The sequence below is a fragment of the Etheostoma cragini genome, chromosome 18, assembly GCF_013103735.1.
Source record: "Etheostoma cragini isolate CJK2018 chromosome 18, CSU_Ecrag_1.0, whole genome shotgun sequence".
Taxonomy (NCBI): Eukaryota; Metazoa; Chordata; class Actinopteri; order Perciformes; family Percidae; genus Etheostoma; species Etheostoma cragini.
In genome coordinates this window covers 22045393-22066840 of record NC_048424.1, presented here as the reverse complement: position 1 = coordinate 22066840, position 21448 = coordinate 22045393, and the positions used below count along the sequence as shown (strand labels likewise).

The 21448-nt window shown below is 40.1% G+C and overlaps 1 protein-coding gene across 1 annotated transcript; it reads right to left on the bottom strand.

Moving 5' to 3' along the window:
* Positions 1–4304: 4304 nt before the first annotated feature.
* On the bottom strand, positions 4305–14001 carry LOC117961325 (G-protein coupled receptor family C group 6 member A). Its single transcript, XM_034899896.1, has 6 exons — positions 13724–14001; positions 11233–11524; positions 9781–10623; positions 9388–9603; positions 7563–7680; positions 4305–6355 (listed from the first exon to the last, which is right to left on the bottom strand). The coding sequence occupies exons 1-6, from the start codon at positions 13927–13929 to the stop codon at positions 5196–5198; spliced, it is 2835 nt and encodes a 944-aa protein (XP_034755787.1). The 5' UTR covers positions 13930–14001; the 3' UTR covers positions 4305–5195.
* Between the last annotated feature and the right edge of the window lie 7447 nt (positions 14002–21448).

The window sequence follows — 21448 nt, the reverse complement described above, 5'->3', positions numbered from 1 at the left end:
CTGATCTCGTAAGAGGAAATCTCATGGACTAACAATAACCACCCACTCGCCCTGGCCTCAACTTTATAAACAACAGAAACCTGGCATTCATCAAATTCAATTCAATTTTCAATTCAATTGTATTTATAGTATCAATTCATAACAAGAGTTATCTCAAGACACTATACAGATAGACCACACTCCAGAATTTACAAGAACCCAACAGTTCGAGTAGTCTCCTCCAGAGCAAGCAACAGTGCCACAGTGGCGAGGAAAAACTTCCTTTTAGGCAGAAACCTCGGTCAGACCCAGGCTCATGGTAGGCAGTGTCTGACGGGCCGGTGCCTATAATTAAGTGCACACTTTTGTACTATTTGGCAGAGGTGAAAAAACTACTAAAATATTGTACTCAAGTAAAGGTACCAATACTTTGATGAAAAGTGCAAGAAAATATACCTGTCTGAAAAATTACTCAAGTAAAAGTAATAAGTAGTTCATTTAAAACGTATATGGGTTAGACCCTAATGTCCACAGCTAGCTTCTACACACCCAGGTGGCCCGTATGAGCCACTTAGACGTGTGTCAAATGATTCCGCCAGTCTCCTACTTACGCTTTTCTACGGAAGGGGTGGGCGTTTCATTTCCCCAGGAGGCCACAAGAGAAACAGGGACTGTTGTGGAGGGCCTGACCAATGGGTTCTGCTCAACATTAATATTATGTCAGATGTCTTTTTTTTCTCTGAGCATATTAGCGTCTACCAAACACTCTTTAATAAACTCCCCTTCAGGAAATGGCTTACTGTTTTTGCCAATTTTGTGGGGTATCATAAAGCTGGTCTTGACTGCTGCATCCTGGTCAATCAGTCAAGTTGTTGTATTTCTCTGCATGTTTTAGTAATGTAGTGGCGATTCAAATTATAGTTCTTATAATCCACGGCTTTACCTTATGTCCATGTTTGGTTAAAAACTCAGCACTCAGTATAAACCTTTCTTTCTTTCCCATGAGCTGACCTTTTCGAGGTATACCAGCTCATCACGTCTCCCACTCAGTTCGCTGACATCCAAGGGTTAACCAAGCCCCCAGGAGGAGCGCCATGTCTTAAAGCCACCATGGGCTGAGCGGATGAGGGTGGAATGCAAACAAAGCGCTGTACAATGGTTCAACTAGACTGAAAATTTAAATGGAAGTGAGACAAAGATTTCTCTGAGAAATCGAAAGAAACTGAAAGCTCATAATCGACATGTGTTCAGATCAGAGGCAGAGTGGCAATAAGGAGAGTCCGGACTGTTCCCAATGGGCTGGTTTGATAATAGTTGTACACTGCAAGTTCTAAGCAACACCATCCGGGGGCCTGGTGTGCGGGTGGTCTACAAAATTACCCTGTAGATTTGTTTGGTCGCACTCCGTCGCAAGTGCAGGTTCAAATAGGAACAGTATCCTGTTGCACAAAATGCAGGCTAAAACAAGCTGGAATTAACTCTACTAAACATATACTGTATGGCTGAAACCCTGAGCCCAGCTATTTGTCTCGAAGAATCTCTGTAATCCTTACCACCCACATCCAGGTTCACCCCAGTAACAGGACCGGGGCAAGCTGTTGGCCAGCAGAGCAGAAGGAGCTTAAACTGCTCGAGGTCTAGTGTCTGTTAACCTTGTGTCTGTTATTGAGCAGACTTTAGTTATATTTCTAAGATAATTTGCTTTTTTAGTATATGCTACATTATAGTTCTACTCCATTTCAATTCCGATTCCTCTATTCCTTACACATGACATCTTTTAAATGTCTGTCTGTCAAGGGTTGACTGTTGACATGAACGCACAAAATGAGCATTCACAATGTTGGTTTTCTCTCATTGCCGTTACGTGGAAGTATTTAACAACTTAGTTTTGAAAAGTTCAGACTTGGATAATGGAACTGGGTCTGAAATAAGATTAGAGCTATGATCAGAGAGACAATTTGGTTGTTTTCCTATGTATTATAACACAACCATGGCAGCACAACCAGCTTATCTACCTTTGAGGTGAATCAGTAGTGACTGAGTTGTGTAACAGCCTGCGTTATTCTCAGCTGTTTCCCTTCCAGCTTTTTCTCCCAGGCTTGCACAACAAGAGCGCCGGATTCTCTGAAGCTGACCTCCCCACGGACAGAGATTATGTCAGGAGTTAATCAATGTTCTGTAGGCTCTGTGTTCTGCACAGTTTGCAGTTGAAATCCATGCAGGGATTGATCTGTTTATTGTATTTGACAATTATTCTTACAATTTTATAGTTTTACTTAAATTATATTTTGGTTACCCATTTCAGCTGCTTGTACCCTGGCGTCTCCCTTAGAGAGAGGGTGATAAGCTGAGTCATCAGAGAGGAGCTCGGAGAAGAGCCGGTGCTCCTTTACGTCGAAAGGAGCCAGTTGAGGTGGTTCGGGCATCTGGTGAGGATGCCTTCTGGGGGCCCTCCTAGGGAGGTGTTCCAGGCAGGTCCAACTGGGAGAAGTCCTCGGGGAAGACCCAGAACTAGGTGGAGGGACGTCCAGCCGGGAGGAGGCCTCGGGGAAGACCCAGGACTAGGTGGACATTTTATGTCTCCAACCTGGCCTGGGAACACTCGGGATCCCCCAGTCGGAGCTGGTTAGTGAGGCTCGGGGAAGGGAAGTTTGAGGTCCCCTGCTGAAGCTGAGGCCCCCGAGACCTGATACCGGATCAGCGGGTGAAGATAGATGAATGGATATTTTGGTTAATTTAACTTAAACTACTTCCTGTCTGTGTCATTTCATAAACAACACATGCTTTATGTGTCCTTGTTTTAAATTATGTCAGAATATAATATGAACCCTAAGCTATCACCAACCATGTTTCTGATGGCATGTATGGGTGCAGCTCAAGTATAGGCAAAAAAACTACTAATACACATCTGGTTGATGAGTATTTTGCACCACTGACTCATAGTTATTACACAGAAAATACCAGACATGTTTCCAGGAAGAAAGTCACTAGATTACCCATATAGTTTGTAAAGTATTACCTTGAAACAAAAGGGAAATATTTGGAACATAAAGGGTGGATGAATTTCTGTATTATAACATGGTAATTCTAAATTTCAAGAAGTTTTATCTAATTTGGAAGGTATTACGATGACAGTAGCTTATAATACTGTGAAAACATCAACATGTAATACCCCATTATAATCATGTTATTACAATATTAATATAACAATATTACCACTACCCAGATAAACACATGGTTACCATCAAACCATTCCAAGTTATTATATTGGTAATTGCATGTTATTACATCTGTTACCTTCTTATCACCTTATTACCCCAGTATTGCATCTTATTTACTGTGATTATCACACAGTTATTACTTTGGTAATTACAAGTTATTACATATACATTACCTCTTTATTATCACACTGTTACCCCACTATTGCCATCTTATTACTGTGGTGGAATGTAGTCCTGTATAATAGTAGTAGTATTCCACTAATCAGTGGACGTTTTGTGAGAAATAGATCTGTTGTACTGCTGAGCATTTAAATGCATTTAAAACAAAGAAAGATTTATTTTTTTTTATTCATGTGATGCGGCCCATCCATTAAGACTGTTTTTATACATTGTGTGTACATTCACATTCCCTTGACACAAAGAAGGCCATATTATGTAGCAACGTATCCAGTTTAGCTCCATGCTAAAAGATTTAATTGTCTTTTATTAAGGACAAATGGTGCACTTATCTTGCTTTAATATCACTTTTAGTTGTAGCCTTTAAAGTACAAAAGAGTTATATTTGGCTGTGTGTATGTTTAAGAATACCACAGCTTTCAGCAGAAAACATATTTTAACTTTACATGTATTTACAACACAAATAACTTAAATAAAACTTACAAAATAGAGTCTATAAACAGGGAAAAGGGTAAGGCAAGGCAAGCTAGTTCAAGGCAGCTATAGTTAACTTGTATATAGCACACGTTAGCAACAACGCAATTCAAAGTGCATTACATAAAACAAAGGGTGAAAAAAACGTTAAAACATGCATTAAAGACATTATGAAGCCGCTCAAATAGAATGAAACAGACTTACAATAAATACAACAACACAAGTTTCAGTACAGCGTGACAAATACACAATTACTTGATTTAAAACAAAGGCAGCATCAAGAAGAAAAGTCTTTGGCCTTGATATAAAAGAACAGTTTTTCCAAATCCTGCTGAGACATACGTACTTAACCGTTGATGTATTCTTGAGGATGGTAGTAGGGACATTTTGCAATTGTCTTAATGTGGCTATGTCAATTTAGTCAAAGACAAATCCAAGATTTCTGTTTTTTTAAACATTGCTCATTACCAATTGAAGCTGAGCGCCAACTTTTGATCATTCAAAAAACACTACCTCAGTTTTCTCTATAATTCTGGCAAATCCAACAAACATTTTTCACTGCAGACATGTTAACATGTCATAGTAGAAAAAGCACTGGTGTGTTCAAAACCGTTTTTGGTGGCTGCATTACACTTAGGGGAGGCCCTGGTGTTATGCGTGTTGACTCACTGAAATAGCTCACTGGGACACTTGATGGAATTGAACCATCAGGTTATGAATTTCAGTTGTGCTTTTCCTACTATGACAAGTCAAAATGTCAGCTGTGAAAAAGGTCCATAGTTAAAATGTTCAATGCATATACTCAGTTTTTGCATTGGACCATAGTCCCTTAGTTACGTGGTTATGTAAAATGTAAAATATATTGTTGTTTTCCATCATCCGAGCAAGTGGAAGCATGTAAATGTCAAACAGAAGAGGCCTGGGAATGGAGCCTTGGGGAACTCCGAATTTCATTTTTGTCTCCTTAGATGTGTAATTACTTTTATACACAGATTAGTCCCTGTTCTTAAAATGGGTATAAACCAGTTTAGTGATGTGTCATAAAGTCCAACCCAGTTTTAATAGGTCTATTTTTATTTTGTGGTCAAATACAATACTGAGTAATACTGAGACAGAACTTTTACCCCTGTCTCTATTTAAGTGGTGTCATTGAAGACCTTAACAACTTAAGTGATGTCTCAGTGATGTGGTGTGGTTGAAAAACCTGACTGAAAGAAATTGTAACTGTTGTTTACTGACGAGATAAGGTTGAAAAACTATTTCTTCAATATTAAATTATTTTAATAGAATAGAAGAGACAGTATAACTAAATATCAGTGCAATACAATTAGACTGGAACCCTTTTCAGAAGGATATACTGCGTTTCCTAATTTGTGTTCTTAGCCTAAGGTAGGCATTTATCTTTTCATTGGACACGTCCATTATGTCCAGGTCTGAATCAGTAGGGGTGATCGGGCTTAATGTCTCTGAGTGCCTCAATATAGTTGATGTACTTGATATAGACAATCTGTCATTCTTTTGTAAGTGTGTCTTCTTTCCAGGGATATCTATAGCTATCTCTGCCATGGAATCAAAATTCGGACTGGACTGGACTGGACCTTTCCTCCTGGATTGCCATTTTCTTAGAATCTTCTCCATTGTGTTTGTCTTTGACCCCCAAAGTGCTTCATAGCACTTGGGTAAAAAATGGCAGAAGATGATGCCATAGCTGGACACTAGGATGGCTGAAACCTGCACAGCGGTGCCATTTTGACTGTTGGTGATGTAGACAGGGATGAAACACACCCATACAAACAAGTACATCAGCATGCTAAAGATGATGTAGCCTGTTTCACTGACCTCCTGTGGAACCTTCCTGCCTTTGATGGCCAAGAGGAAGCCAATCAATGCTAACAGAGCTATGTAGCTTAACATAATGCCAAAACCTATATATGTTTTACCTTCATGACATTGGATTTGTTGGATCAGGCTTTGTTGAGATGGAGATTTAACATCAGGAGAATCAAAGATCAGCCAGAGAAGACAGATGATCCCCTGGAGAGTGGTAACAGTGATGACAATTGCAGGTGGATGGTAAAGTTTGTGGAGTTGCCTGCTTGTCAGCTGACCAAAGGGAAGGAAAGCCAGGAAAGTACGAAAGGCCTTAACAAGGATGCAGGATACACACAGGGTGAAGCCCATAGCGTACATTACCTGGCGGGCACGGCAGAAATGTACATTCGGCTTGCCCATGAAGCATATGACACTTGCAAAGCTCACTGATAGACCAGCCATCATCACACAGGACAATCTCACCTCTGCTCTTTTCATTGGTGGGGAGTCTCTGTACACTAAAAAGATAATGAAGGTAACCAACAGGAGCAAGACACCAAAGGCTGCTGCGGCCATCATAACGATTGGGTGAGGGTCGCTCCACTTCAGGTAAGCCTCTTTTATTGGGGTGCACGTAGTCCTATTTGTGACAGACCAGGTTCCATTGGGACAGGTTAAGCAGTTATCAAGATCTGTTAGAGAAAATAATGATTTACATATTAGGCATAATAAGACCATTCTGGTTTATGTAATTCTGCAGTAGGCCACCAATTCTGAAATCTGAAGTACAAAGAAATGGAAATAATATCCCTTTGTAATAATCTTAAAAGCCAAAATAACACATGTAAGGGCTCCAGTGTCATACCTTGATTTCAGTGGCTATTTTTTAAATTTTTTAAGAACATTCTTTTTTATTGGCATTTCCGCCTTTAATAGTAGGACAACTCAGATGTGACAGGGGAAGACATGATGCAGGAAACCGTCACAGGTCGGACCCAAACCCTGGACCTTTTGCGTTGAGGAAAAAACCTCTACATATGTGTGCCTGCTCAACCACTCACCAAGGCCAAGGGCTCACATGAGGGGCAAAAAAGGGCAAACTTGACTTATTCTGTGTGCTAACCACTCCACGTTAAACCCTGGTTACTTATTTTTATTAGCAATTTGAGTGCTGACAATAATTAGTGTGTTACGGAACGGCACTGGAGGTTGGACCCAAATGTAGAGAGAGCAGCAAAGTACGTTGAGGTTGATAATTTATTAAACAAACCAACAACAAGTGTCCTGAAAGCAGCAGGCAAAAGCCAATGTGTGGGAACTGGCAGAATTCCAAAAACCGCAATAACCAGAATACAAAACAACAGGGTAGACGACACACACTCTGACACCAAACACCACAAGAGTGCAACAATGATCTGACAACAGACAAAGGGAACACAAAAATTAAATACAGAGGGCAACGAGGTAACAACTCAGTTCTAGAGTATGAAATCCACTTCATTCATTTTTAAATTTAGCTAGCAACAATAAGACAATCTCCCCTATCCGCTAGACGGATACCCAATCAAGTCTGAAATATGAAAGTCTGCTGTCCGCTACCGGCTGTCAGCATCACATTTGTGTGATCTACATTAAACACACTAACAATCTGAGCATGTGTTAGAACAATTTCCCACGTACAATGCACAATGCAGTATGAGAGAGAGATGCTGGCCCCACTCTCACGCATTCCGGCCACTGTAGTCCACTGCGAACACAGAGATATGTTGTATTCGTAGCAGATAATAAATTACAGATGATAAGAATCTTAAATTAATTAAATTTGTTTGCATTTCTGTCTGTTGACAACAGTTTGAAGCAAAACTTAATAAATAAAATCTGTATTTTAATCACACTTACCCCATTTATCCGAATAGGTCCCATCTACACATGGGATGCAGTTGTAACAGCAGGATGCGTTCAAGATCTTTTTTACTGTGCCAGGGGGACAGCTCTCTGAGCATCTAGACTGGGGGTTCTGAGAGAGCAAAAGACCACGTGAGTTACTGATCAGCCTGTAGAGAGATTGTGGTACATGTTTGGGATAGTCTTTGTTCCACTCCACTTGGTCTTCCTAAAAAGCTGAAAACAACTAAGGTGTTTGGTAAAAGTCGAGCCTATGAGTATCTACTACTGTAAAATGGAGACTACGTTCAACAGCTCCAACATGGGAAGTCCTTTTGCACAGAAATATTCTGATTTATAAACCTGCTGTATTCTCTTTATAAATCACGATTGACTCTTATTGTGGCGCAGCTTTGTCACAATTTGGGACTTCATGTCACACCCATAGTTGCATGATGCATGATGGAAAAAGGAATTTTTTTTTTGGAGTGACAGCATGTTGCAAACGCAGTTAATGCAACAGCTTTAGAAGGTCAGATCGCAGTCAATATTGAAAATAAATGGTCATATGTCCATATTAAAGTTGATGCAAAAAAAAGTGCACAACGCTACAATGGGTTTTTTGCCACGGGATGCTGGAGCTGAATTGGGATTGTATCATTTTAAACATTATTTGTCCTGTTTTCCATCTTGTTAATGAGAATACATTTCATAACATGCCAATTTAAACACAATAATCTCAATTTCACATGTTTCATCCATCTGCCCTTTTTTTATTTCACTCATTTCAATGCCCACGCCCAGGTAAGAGTGTCTGTAAAGGACTATGCAATTTACTGTCAAGTTTGCTTCTATTAAATCCCAATTCTTGTGTCTTCTTTGTTAAAGAATACACACAGAATACATCAAACAAAATAGGGCCTGCGATGTGTCAAACCATCACATCTAAAGTCCAAACTGTGTCCGAATGGCCACCCTCCTAACACAGTGCTGGACTGGGGCAAAACCATCAACCCTGGACTTTTGAGTGCTAGACCAGCCAGCCCACCACAATCGGCTGGACACTAACAGTCCTTGCACTCCCTTTCAGCACATGTAGGATCAGGATTCAAAATCAGCTCTATTTATCAGCCAAATGGTAAATTTGCTTGATTCATCCGCACAAAATAATTAACCTAAGATTAGTTTACAGACAGCTAACCTGTCCTCTCTGGAAGACAAAAGTGTGCTAAAATAATCGTTTTACATGCTTAAAGGTCCCATGGCAAGACAATTTCACTTTTAATATAACTGTGAGTTCCCTCAGCCTGCTTAAGGCCCCCCAGTGGCTAGAATCTAATCTAATATCATAGCCAGGCCATGTCCTGCTGCCTCCCTGATCTATCTTCAATAAATCTGTCCTTTGCATGTATTTCTGTAGTCCCAACGGCAATTAATCACACAAATGTCTAACATTGCCAACTTCTGCTGTCTCCTCTTAAAGGCATTAGGTGTTCGCACTCATTTGTTCATATCTAAATGTGACACAATATGAAATCAACTTCCGAGGGACGTTCAGGTTTTGGTTACACATCCCCCAAAGAATGTGAGAAATTGCTGCGTAAAGTGGGTGTCAATGTTTCAGAAAGTTGTGGTGATTCCAATACCCAGAAGATGCTCTTTAGAGCTGTTAACGATCTGGCGAGCAGTTTGAACATTGATTACCTAAAAGTCTTTGGTGACCACATGACCTTTTCTCTTGACTCTGGTACAGCCTAAGGACACATGGACAGTGACTACACTGACTGTTGCAGAAATCAAATCAACATGAGTTATTGCTGTGAGTAAGAGGTTGTCTTACCGTGGTGTTGGCTGTTGAAAGCCAGAGGATGTCACTCATATTGACTTTAATCTTTCCATCAGTGACATTGTATTTCCCAATCTGATGAATTTTTCTATATTCCCCGTTCGGTTTCCACATGATCAGCTCATAATAACTTGCAAAGTCCCCATTTACGTCAAAGGAGAAATTTTGGTTGTCATAATTGAATTCAACTTTCTTCAGTTCTTCAAGAAGCTGCATAGCAAAGGGTGAGATGTCAATTTAAATTTTGCAGAGATTATTCACTGTAACAGTTATTATTGTGAACTCTAAGGGATAGAAAAATACATTACATTGTAATTCTTAAATTATAAGGAACTTACAACTTCAAATTTGCATATGTTCTCATCTGAACATTTAATAAATTCTTACCTTCCATGGTGGGAAGTTTCTTTCTCCCAAGCACAATGAACTGTTGCACTTCAGAAGCTTTTTGAGGGCATTTGCTACAGCCTGCACAGCTACTTTGTAAAGGAAGGCTTGACTTGTATCCAGAGCGTTTACAAGATAGTCATCATTTTGCTCTTGGGGATCCTTGAAATTGCATGCATTGGCAGATTTTATTTTCATGAGCTCAGGTGTGGAACAATAGGATGGGGGCGTTTTGGAGTAACATTCTGGGGTGCAGTTGAATCGTAGGTTCTTGTATTCTTCAATGAAGTAGTTGTATCCTCCTGGGGTTGCTGTCAGATTCTTGAGATATTTTTCAAATGAATCACTCTTGCCTGAAGCAAACGTGAAGCCCAAGATGTCCCCAACCTTGTTGATGCCATCCATTTTGGTAGTGGACCCGCTCCTGGACCAGGCATCAGTGGCAATCCAAATCCTTGATGTGTTGGTCTGGATCATTTCCTTAAAAAGGCTCTCCACCAGGTCTGACTTAAGGATTAGCAATACCACCTTGGCATTGGAGGAGCGGATCTGCTTGGCGACTTCCTCAATGCGTTGCGGGGTCTGTGGATTGCCAAGGTAATGAGGCAAAACCTCCTGGTAGGCCAAGCACACTTTGTTTGCCTCAGCATCTATGAGGAATCTCTGGAAAGCTGCTAAGCCGTATTCATCGTCCCCATACACAACCCCGACCCAGTTCCAGTCGTAGTGACTCATCAGTCTGGCCACTGCTTTGCTCTGATGCTTGTCACTGGGAATGGTGCGTATGAAAGAAGGGAAGCGCAACTTATCACTCAGTTTGGGTGCAGATGATGTGCTGCTCAGCTGATGAGATAAAATCATACAAAACTACTGTTTAATACACAAGAAATATAATTTAATTTCAATTCATACTCTTTATATCCCTATGGGGAAATCAAAGTGTACACTCTGTTGTTATTTTACACTGCACTACTCTTGAGCAAGGCATGGTACCCCCCCAACCGCTCAGGGTGCTGGTCCAGCTGGCAGCCCACTCACTCTGACATCTCTCCATTTGTCCTGAGCGTGTGTGTATTTCAGGCCAGTGTGTAGAGATTACTAACAAAACAGAGTGGGGCTCAATAAACAGTATACTTTATTATTACACACAGGCCTGAACAACACACACATGCTCATGTACACGCACTAATGGAGAGACGTCAGAGTGGGGGGGCAGCCAGTGCTGGACCAGCGCCCTGAGCAGCTGAGGGAAGTACGGTGCCTTGCTCAAGAGCACCCTGGCAGTGCCAGAAGGCGAACTGACACCTCTCCAGCTACCAGTCCACACTCCGTACTTTGGTCTGAACGGGGACTTGGACCAACAACCCTCTGGTTCCCAACCCCTTATGGACTGAGCTACTGCCACCCCCTAATACACTACTTAGACAGACACAGCCAGTGTTTGTGACTTACTATAGGGACCATGAAGACGTTGAGAAGGCCAGCCAAAGCGATGGACACATCCGAGTTCAAAGCTCCTAAAATAATCTTGACTTCAGGCCGGAAGTCGGTGTAGTTGCACTTCACATTTAAAGTCCCATTGCCTTCGAGAAGGTACGCCACATCCCCCAACGCCTTGCTTGCATAGGAGCATGTGTCACACACAATATATCCAAGATGCACTCCTGGGAGGAAGCCGGCGGCATTTATCTCATCAATCTCGTGGATGGTAGCCAAAGATCTCATGAACGACACCAGATCAAAACTGAAAGTGGAGAAAAACAAGTAATGATCTTTGCTTGAGGAACTGTGGCAAAATAGGCAAACTGTTAGTAGTTTTGGGATACATGTAACAAATCTTTAAAGACATTTTGGATAAAGGTGTTTCACTACTCCTGCTTGTTTCATCGTTATGCCTACTTTGGGAAAAGGTCTCTGTTGAAATCACATGATTTATAAATTAAGATGTCCAGTTTTATTTCATTGTGGAATTAATTGATTGATTGACTGATGATTTCATTCTGTAGTTCAAATGAATAATAAAAACTGACAAGAGAAATAAGCTCCCTGACTACAGAATAATGAACAATTTACAATGACTGCACACTAAAAAGCATTACTTTAGTTTATAATTCACAGTTATACAGGTTTTAGTCTTGATGAATAAGCTCATCAATAACTTATTCATGAGTGTATTTTCATACTTTATGAATGATTTACCATTTATATTAGTGTTAAATCAATACTAAAGCATCATGTCAAGTTATTTAGGAGTTCATTTAAGATTGTTTAGAAAGTGTAAGTAAAGGATTAACAAACTATTTAGATTATTTCTGCATTTGTACATAATTCTTTAGACATACACTATGTTGTTATGTATGAAGTGCGTCATTAAGTGAGTTAACAGATGTTTTAGAAACACTTAATACTGAAAATCACGATCAATTTAGATAATTATGAGTTGTTAATTAAAAATGAGACTGAAAAATTCAGCAGGACCTCAACACTCACAGAAGTCTCAGTTATTTGCTAAACAGAATATTGAAGTTTCATACAGTGCAATATTTAATATTTAACCATTCCATTTCATGACTGTGCAATATTAATTTATTTGTTTATACTTATCTCCTTTCACACAATGTGCATTCAAGCCATTTTATACATGCATACAGTTGCTCTCCGGACTGCACCAGCCCCCCCCCCCCCTCTTTTTTTTCTTTGCACTACCTACGTTTGACATTTTATTAATTTTTGACTTTTGATATTTTTTGACATTTTATATTCTTATCTTATAATTTTTGTCAACACTGTAAAATGATTGCTTCAATCTCATTGCACAGCTACTGTGTACTTGTGTAAAATGACAATAAAGGCTTTCTATTCTAGGTATACACACTACGTGATATAGAACATATACCTACTTTATTGTAGGATGCAAACAATGTAATACAATCATATCTAAAAATAAAACCAAAACAGAGTTTCCTTCAAGAGAACGTGGCTGGGGAATTTGTAACTGTGTGTTATATATATATATATATATATATAAATAACCCTCTACATTCTCATATAAAATACATTTTTGTAAGGCGTAAACAAAGCTTAACAAAATGCACTGAAGCCAATAGTGGATCACAACCAATATATATATTTATATATATATATATATATATATATATATATATATATATACATATACAGTATATATCTATAAATACACTGTGTGTATATGTTATTTGAGAGTTTTTCAAACTCTGGTCGAAGTCGACCAACCCGTCCCTCTCTGACACACCTGTCTCATGTTATGGATGTACATGTACATGTGGATGTACAACGTATTTTTCTGTTTGTGAGTACCAAGTTTTAGTACAGGAATTTAGTTTAGGACTTTTTAAATGATCTTATGAACCGTTGACACTTCCCAAATAACAGTTTTTTAAATCATAGAATACTTAATTTAGAAATTGTAAATCCATCAAGTATGAAGATATATGTGAGCTTATAAATAATTACAAATGATGAATTAAGTAGATACTTAACTAACGTAGTTATTATAATGGTAAGTGTTACTGAATAGGGTAACAAGTCCAAAGGAGATAACATCAGTGACTGAAAATATGTAAATAGAAGTTATTATGAGCTTATTAAACCCTCCCCTCTCATAATAAAAATGTTGTGAGAAATATACAGTAGTAACTTATGCATATCCACATATATTTCCCCATGTGTTCCTTTAATTTTATTGATTTGAATACAATACTATTAATGTGTATGACTTAATAAATAAGAATGGCAAATCTTAGAGGGAAAAAAGGTCAGGAAAAAGAAATTAAAAGGGATGTAATGTTTGGTCTTGCAAGAACTCATAACACTACAATCCACTAAAACTAAAAGATATTCTTCCGGACACATTAGTGAGTAACATCTAATGTAGCCAATGCAGTATGTGTGTTGTTATACTCACTCAGAGCACTGGAAGCTTTCAGGTGTAATCCGTTGTTGGAGAGCCACTTTACGATGACACGGCAACATTATACCAATCACGACGTCCCCAGGAGCTCGGGCGCCGCAAATGGGCTGAGGATCGTTACATCCATCCACACCGGCCGGGATGCTGCTCAGGGTTATGAGGGCCGAGAAGAAGCTGCACAGCAGGCGGCACGTCAGCATCCTGAATGGTGTGCAACAAAGACTCTTCTGTGATGTGGAGGAACACTTTTCTCTTTGACTGGTGCTAGAGAAAGGGAGCGAAAACCAGTTTGGAAGGGAAACTAGGAAGAATTTGGCATGCATGAAGTGTTATCCTTCAGGCACTTCCTTGCATGCTAGCACAAGGAAGTGAAGTGCCATTTAATATGTGTGATTTCACAATTGTTAGATAGAATAATGAAGGATGCTCTAGCGGGGTCAAGGGACCCCTAAAGGCCCTTGAGAGTGGGTGTCTCAATGGATGAGTGGCTATTTAGTTTCCCGGCATTATGATAAAAATAGAAAACGGAATAGAATTTTCATAACTGTCAGCTTTCTGAAGCCGTAAGCTCCTCATTGGCTGTGCTCACTCTGCTTTCCAGGAAGTACGAGGGTGGAGCTGAGTCTGTAATTAGTCACGAAAAAATCTAGTAGGACAAGATCACTTGCCAACTAGACATGCTGTGGAACCATATACAGTGTACCTCTTGAATCAAAGGCTTTTTTGGTCATTTTCCTCCATTTACAGTTTATCCATTTTGATGCAAACATACCGCACATTACACACCGATTTTTAAAACATGTGTGGTTGGCACCTGCAGTGTCATTCCATCTTTTATCCAGGTTAGTTGAATGCTTAGGAGGGATGTTGGAGCGAATTGAGAAAGTCGAACATAATTCGAAAAGTAAAATAATCCTATACTCTTAAAATTATTATTCAAATGTGATTTTAATTTTTTTTTATATAAATATGGCTTTGACAGCCTGAAAAAGATTTTAAATAAAGATTTAATTGGACATTTAAGCCTTTAATTTTAAAATCCTAGTTAGGAGTTACACACTGGATATGAGTCTCTGCTGAAATGTAATGAATCTGGCTTAACCAGATTTTGATCGTTGGCTAACGTTAGCTTATCTCCCTTGCCTTGACCTGAAAAAGAAATGCTTTGGTCATTTCACATCTGATAAGTGAGCGGGAGTGAGAAACACAAGGCCCTGTGAGGTCTTAAGATCACGGAGCTAACGTTACCAATAGAGTAACATTAGTAGCCTACAACATCACGGAGCTAACGCAAAAAATTCGAACATTACTTTAAAATCACCATTCCCGAGCCAAAATGCTAATTTTATCATTAGTTGGCCCGTTCTTGTTCCTAACTGTGTCACAAGTTATATCAGCTTAGCTGGGAGCTTTATGGAGACAGCTAAAGAGTTAGCTTCCACTTCATATATCATATGTAACAGGTTGCTTATAAATCACTAAAATAGTAGTGACAGCACCCGTAGGCGTAGTTATCAATGCCGTTAACATCATGGCTAACACTTTTGTTACTTAGTTTGTGACAAATGGTTTCAGCTGTGCATGATGTCATTCTGCTAACCGAGCACCGTTAGCCTTTACAACCGCTTCATTACACTTGTTACATAATGTTTCATTGCAGAGTTGATTTGATATGTGTTTGTCGCTGTGTGCTCGTGGCGGAATATAAACAGAGCGGCATGTCAGAAATGCGATATTATGAAGATTCCCTTCAGGCCAATGGCAAGAATCCAACTACCTCATGCTTACAGTGCCATTGATAATGCATAAGCCTGAGTAGGGTAGTACATGTAAGGTACACATGTCAGAAATGTGGCATGTCAGAAAGGCGATATGACGTAGGTCCCCTGAGAATCAAACCACTGCATGCTTATGGTGCTATTGACAATGCATAAGCCTGAGTAGGGTAGTGCATATAAACAATAGGCTGCATTTGAGCACAACATACCCACACATTATTTGAATATTTAAAAAAATAAATGATATTTGAGTGGCATTACAGAGGACGATTGACAGCTCTAATGCTTAGTCTTATCAGGGTCACAGCTGGGGTCACAGGTCCCATCAGGTCCTATTAACCAAAACCTCACCAGGGACCCAGTCGAGACATGTCCACATTATATCAGTCAGGCAAGGTTTGACAAAGAATGGTTCAATTATACTTGAATGATGCAGGTTGACCATTGATTTGTTCCCACTGCAGTGTAGTTCCTTTGGACTAGAAGTAAAAATATGGGCGGGACTTTGATACCGAGGCTCCCCCACTCGATTACTACTGTGCAGACTTGGGCCCGAATATTACAAGCTGGCACGTCAGCATCCAGGATATTTTAGCTTCACATCTGTGCATTTGCACAGTGGGAGGACATGGAGACCCGGCGCCTATCTATATAAACAGTAGGATCCACAGACAGGACCCACTTGCATTGCCAACATCACTTTGGCATTGGTGCAAGTCAGAAGGCCAAGCCTTCGGAATACTGCCACTGGAACGGAGATGTCTTGGAAGATGTTCCATTTTTTTCTCCTGTGTGCAGAAATATGGAACGTATGAGACAGGTGTGTCCAACAGTTACCTTTTCTTTACAATCCTGGCTCTTACGTGACTGTGTGGATGAATGTCTGATTGCATGGTGTGGGCGCTGTGCCTTCGGAGAATAGGTTACATACCAAACAAACCGGACATACGCAGTATCAAAATACTTTTACTAGCCAAGGGACGAAAACTCAAGCTATGACTGAAATGTACACTTGGAAACCACCTGAGAAGCACCTGAAGCGTCTCAAGGCGTGCAGGCATGGGACCGGATGATCTTTAAATTACAATGTTTTGACATTGTAAGCCTTGGGTGAGGAACTGCTGAAAAGAAGGATTACTGTTTTGGATGTAGTAAAAAAAACAAGCCAGATTGTCTAAAGCCATTACAACACCAACAAAGATCTTTCTAAAGAAACTTAAGAGATGCTTAAGAGATGAATAAAACTTTAACTTTAGTACCATGCTTCTCTTGCCATTTAGATTGTGGTTCTCGTTTTTGAATGTCAGCTTGTATCCAAACACAATGACGTGGTTGCTAAAGCTTTCTTGAGAAGTATTTTCTTCCAAAAATAACACCAGGCAACAATGGCCAGCTGTTTCAGGTTGGCTGTTGCCCCACGGGCAGAAATATGAACTGTATTTATAAAGCGCTTTTCTAGTCTTAACAACTACTCAAAGCGCTGTAACACAGTACAGGAACCATTCAGCATTCACACACTGTGGCCGAGGCTGCTGTACTAGGTGACACCTGCTCATCAGGGATTGAAAATGGACCAGTCTGCCAGTGCGCCTGTCTCTCGTGAGACACAATGTCCAATGTCTGCAGAGCAGGCATATCATGTAGTACAGTGTCGTAGAATTTTTACAAAATCATACATGCAGGAAATCTCCACAGGTCAGATTCTAACCCTTCCAAGTCCATCTGCTCTACCCGCTGAGCCAACCCGGCCACAGTTCATCATGAACTTGTGTCTAACAGACTCATGTCACCAAAACAGTTTGTAATTGGTTCATCTTGAGCAAGGTCCCACTGATGGGCTGGAAACTGAGCTGCAATGTAACTTAATGGGGCTATTGTGCAACCTTGATTTATAGTCATTAAAGGGGATTGTGTTGTTCTTTTTTTATTTTTTTTTACCACTAACAGGGTCAGATTGTTATTAAAAGTATCTGACAACATTATTAATCTCACGAGGTGACTTCTTGTCCGAAGACAGGTGTGTTGAGAGTGGAACGTGAGTCGAGTAAAAGGCGTTCAGGGTGTCTGTTGTTTTGGAGAAGGCTACAGAAATTATAGGCTTGTGTGGTTATCATCACCATGGCTCAATATTTAAAGGATTTCGACAATGTGGATGGGTTAGGGGTTAGGGTTAGGGTTTAGGCTGAGGGGTTAGGGTGAGGGGTTTGGGTTAGGGTTTAGGGTAAACACGCAGCGCCCTGGATGTGTGCTGCGAGGGGCACGGGCACAAGGGGACCACTGGTGTGGATAAAACACTTAAAAACCTCCTTAAAAAAACTGGCTCAGTTCTTTAAAAGCTGTTAAAAAGAAGGCCAAATGCTCAGAGCAGGGTAAAAGATAGCGGGAAAATAAAACGTTATTAAAAGGTCTCCTCTGCTTAGGGTTAAAGTTAGTTTGAGGACCTCCTGTATTCATTTGAGCCAGACTAAACTATATAGGCAAAGACAGCCAGAGTGAGCGAGCGAGAGGCGGTGGGCGGAGGAGGGTGCAGCGGCTGGAGGACTGGAAGGCTCGGGATATTCGTAGTGCTCCAGGGGTTGTTGTGCTCCCATATGCCCAAAATGTTGTCAGGAGTGGGACCTGTTGCTGATATATCTGTGGTCTGCACATGGCAGTGATACGTGCAACATCAGACACAATGCTGTGTCACCACGTCAGGATTCCCCCCCTCTAATCAACAGGGCTGCGATAGAGACATGAGCCAACACGAACCGTTGATTTTATTGCAAATCTTTTAGATAATGCAAAATCGTGGATGTATTACAGCACTGCAGCTGCAGCCTCTCTCTCTCTCTCTCTCTCCTCTCGTTGTTCTTCAGCCGTATAACCTACTCCGGCTCACATGAATACAGGCGCCATCCGACTATATTGACCTCATCCACATTGTCAAAATGATCTTTTTATACTTGATGCTCCAACGTAGTCAAAGTTGATGGACCTTGATGTCCAATTTTAATTGGCACCAGTGTGGTGGCCGGGTTGGTCCAGTGGATAGAGCAGGCGCACAAATTTATCCCTCGATGCAGAGGTCCGGGATCCGACGTGTGAGACTTTCTTGCATGTCCTCCCCCTCTCTCTCCCTTCTCACCTAGCTGTCCTATCAAATAAAAGTGGAAAAGCCCAAAAAAGAAGCTTAAAAAAAGAATACACCAGTTTTGTTGCTGTAAATATTCCACTGGATGCTTTTAGAAAAAAAAGCCAAGATTGTCAAAATTGAAAATTAGAGCTTTGCTGATGCTTTTTAATCAACGTTTTTAACTTGTTCTTACGTTTTTTCCTTTTTGTTAACCATCTTTTGTAAAGATTATTTTTTGGGGCATTTTAGGCCTTTAATTGATAGGACAGTTGAAGATATGAAAGGGGGAGTGACATGCAGCAAAGGGCCGCAGGCCGGACTCGAACCCAGGCCCACTGCATCGAGGAGTAAACCTCTACATATGGGCACCCGCTCTACCAACTGAGCTATCTGGGTGCCCCTGTAAACCGTCTTTGAACCAATCCTCCTTTCCTTTACTTCTTTCTTATCGCTCTCCTCTCACTTTATCAAATTGAATGGAGCGATTGTTAGAAAATGTATATCTGCCATGTGTGTCTCTTCAACCTTGAGAAGGTTGTCTTCCCGTTAAAATGAAAATGTAAACAAATGAAAATCAACACTTTTGTTGACGCTTTCAATCAATGTTTTGAACTTTTCTGTATGATTTTACACATTTTTTCAACACTTTCGATGCTTTTTCACTTTTTTAAACATTTTTAACGCTACCTAACACTACCTTTTTAACTTTAGTTTTCCAGTTATTTTTGGAATTTATGGTCAATAAAGCCCATTTATAGGAAATAGTACCTAATGTTTGAGTTAGAAAAGCAGAAATTAGGAATTATTGAGATAAAAATTAAAGGTATGGATGTTGATGATAATCACAGACTGGAATATGTCATCTTTTACTCAATACTATTCCGAAACCAACTCAAATCTTTTTTTAAATGCGATAAAATTGAATAAGACGCCCCAAAATTAATGAAAGTAGAAATTTGTACTTGGCAAAGAGCATTGTGAGGAATCAATCATGTTATTTTGGGGAATTAAAAAGAACATTGATGTAGGACAACGGGTCAATCTGACATGAGGACAACATGAGGACAACATGAGGATAACATGAGGACAACATGAGGACAACATGAGGACAACATGAGGGTTAAATGCAGCAGAGCATTTTGCAACCCTGTGTGCATGACACTGAACCTTGAATGTGCATGAGGGACCTTTGTGATAAACCTTGGACTATGCTGCCCTCTGATGGTAATTTACAGCCAACCATGTTGTGCTTTACAGATTTTACATAACACAGCTCCAGATCTGTTTAAAATCTGACGTTGGCCTTCCTGATCTTCTGTCCTTGAAACAGCTGACACACATCCATATTCAGCGTTGGATGCACTGGCATCTTTTTATTTGTGAGGCAGTGTCTTCCTCCTCGTCTGAACACTTCCATCCTTCATGTAGACCAACTCAAGCTCCTGTTTGGCCACCACTTGAAAATAATAGGGAAAAAATATTGATAAAGCTTAACCCTCCTAAATATTTACTATCATTAACAGTTTGATGATTGGTCATTGTCAAAGAAAAACATTAATTATGAAGTCATGTGGATGTCATCATGACATTGGTTTGATATTTTCAGAGGCCTCATTCCCAATTTCCACCGGATGCGTAACGGCGGTTTAGATTATAAATCACTAAATGGTTTAGTGGTTTAAATACATTCTACTACACTATGACCCCCCAGACCTCTCAGGTGGTCTGGGACAGATCTGCTTTCTGTCCCCAGAGTCAGACCTAAACAGGGGGAAGCAGCACTCAGTTTCTATGCTCCTCATATCTGGAACAAACTCCCAGAAACCTGCAGATCTGCTGCTGCTACTCTCAGTTCTTTTAAATCAAGGCTGAAGACCTCTCTTTAATGTTTAATTTCTTATCCTGCACTGTAACTGTTTATTCTTGTGTGTTATCTGTTTCCATTTTTAACTGTTTTTGTGTAAAGCACTTTGAATTGCCCTGTTGCTGACATGTGCTATACAGATAAAGCTGCCTTGCCTTGCCTATCTGCATGCATGCATGTAAGGAGGCTCCGGTGTCTTGAGTTTAAGATAAAATGGAGGCTGAAGTACAATTTTTTATCACCAGTTATTGATTACAAAGCTGTTCTATTACAAACAACGTTACTGGCTTGGCACCAAGTGACGCAATGACTTCCTTCTCTAAGAGGTTGGTAGGGTGGATGGAGACTACTCCGCTGGATGGGAGTTGTGAGTAAGTTGTGTTTAGCTGTTTTAAGCTGTGTTGTTGCACGTGTATTAGAAAGCTACAGGCGTACAGCAAGATCTCTTAGAAATGTCCATTGCACTCCATTATAGACAGGATACCAGCTGAGCTTAGTTGCATTGTTTTTAACCAGGTCAGCAGTTTTCAGATTATACTGTATGCTTACATAATTGCAAAAGAGTTCTCCAATGTTTTCTCAATTATTTTTTACAAATGATATCAGATTAGTAAACAGAACTTGCCTTTGGAGCATGGGATGAATGGTTGCTGGTAATGGGCAATGTAGATATTGCATTATAGATCAGCCCCCCACCCAGATCAGCTGGTAGCGTGTGTGTGTATATATGTATATATTTTATTCTTAGCAGTATGTCCCCATGGTCAGTTTCTTCCTTCATTGGTCATTTATTGTGTGGCAATCATAGATGTAGTGATGAGAAAAAGAAGATATCATCAATGTTGAATGTCCTTCATGGAGTCAACACAAAACTAGATAATTTCTTCAGGGTCTTCAACGTTTTATTAACCAAGGGCCCCTTAACTGAAACAGAGATGGAGCAAGGACGCTCTACTACATAT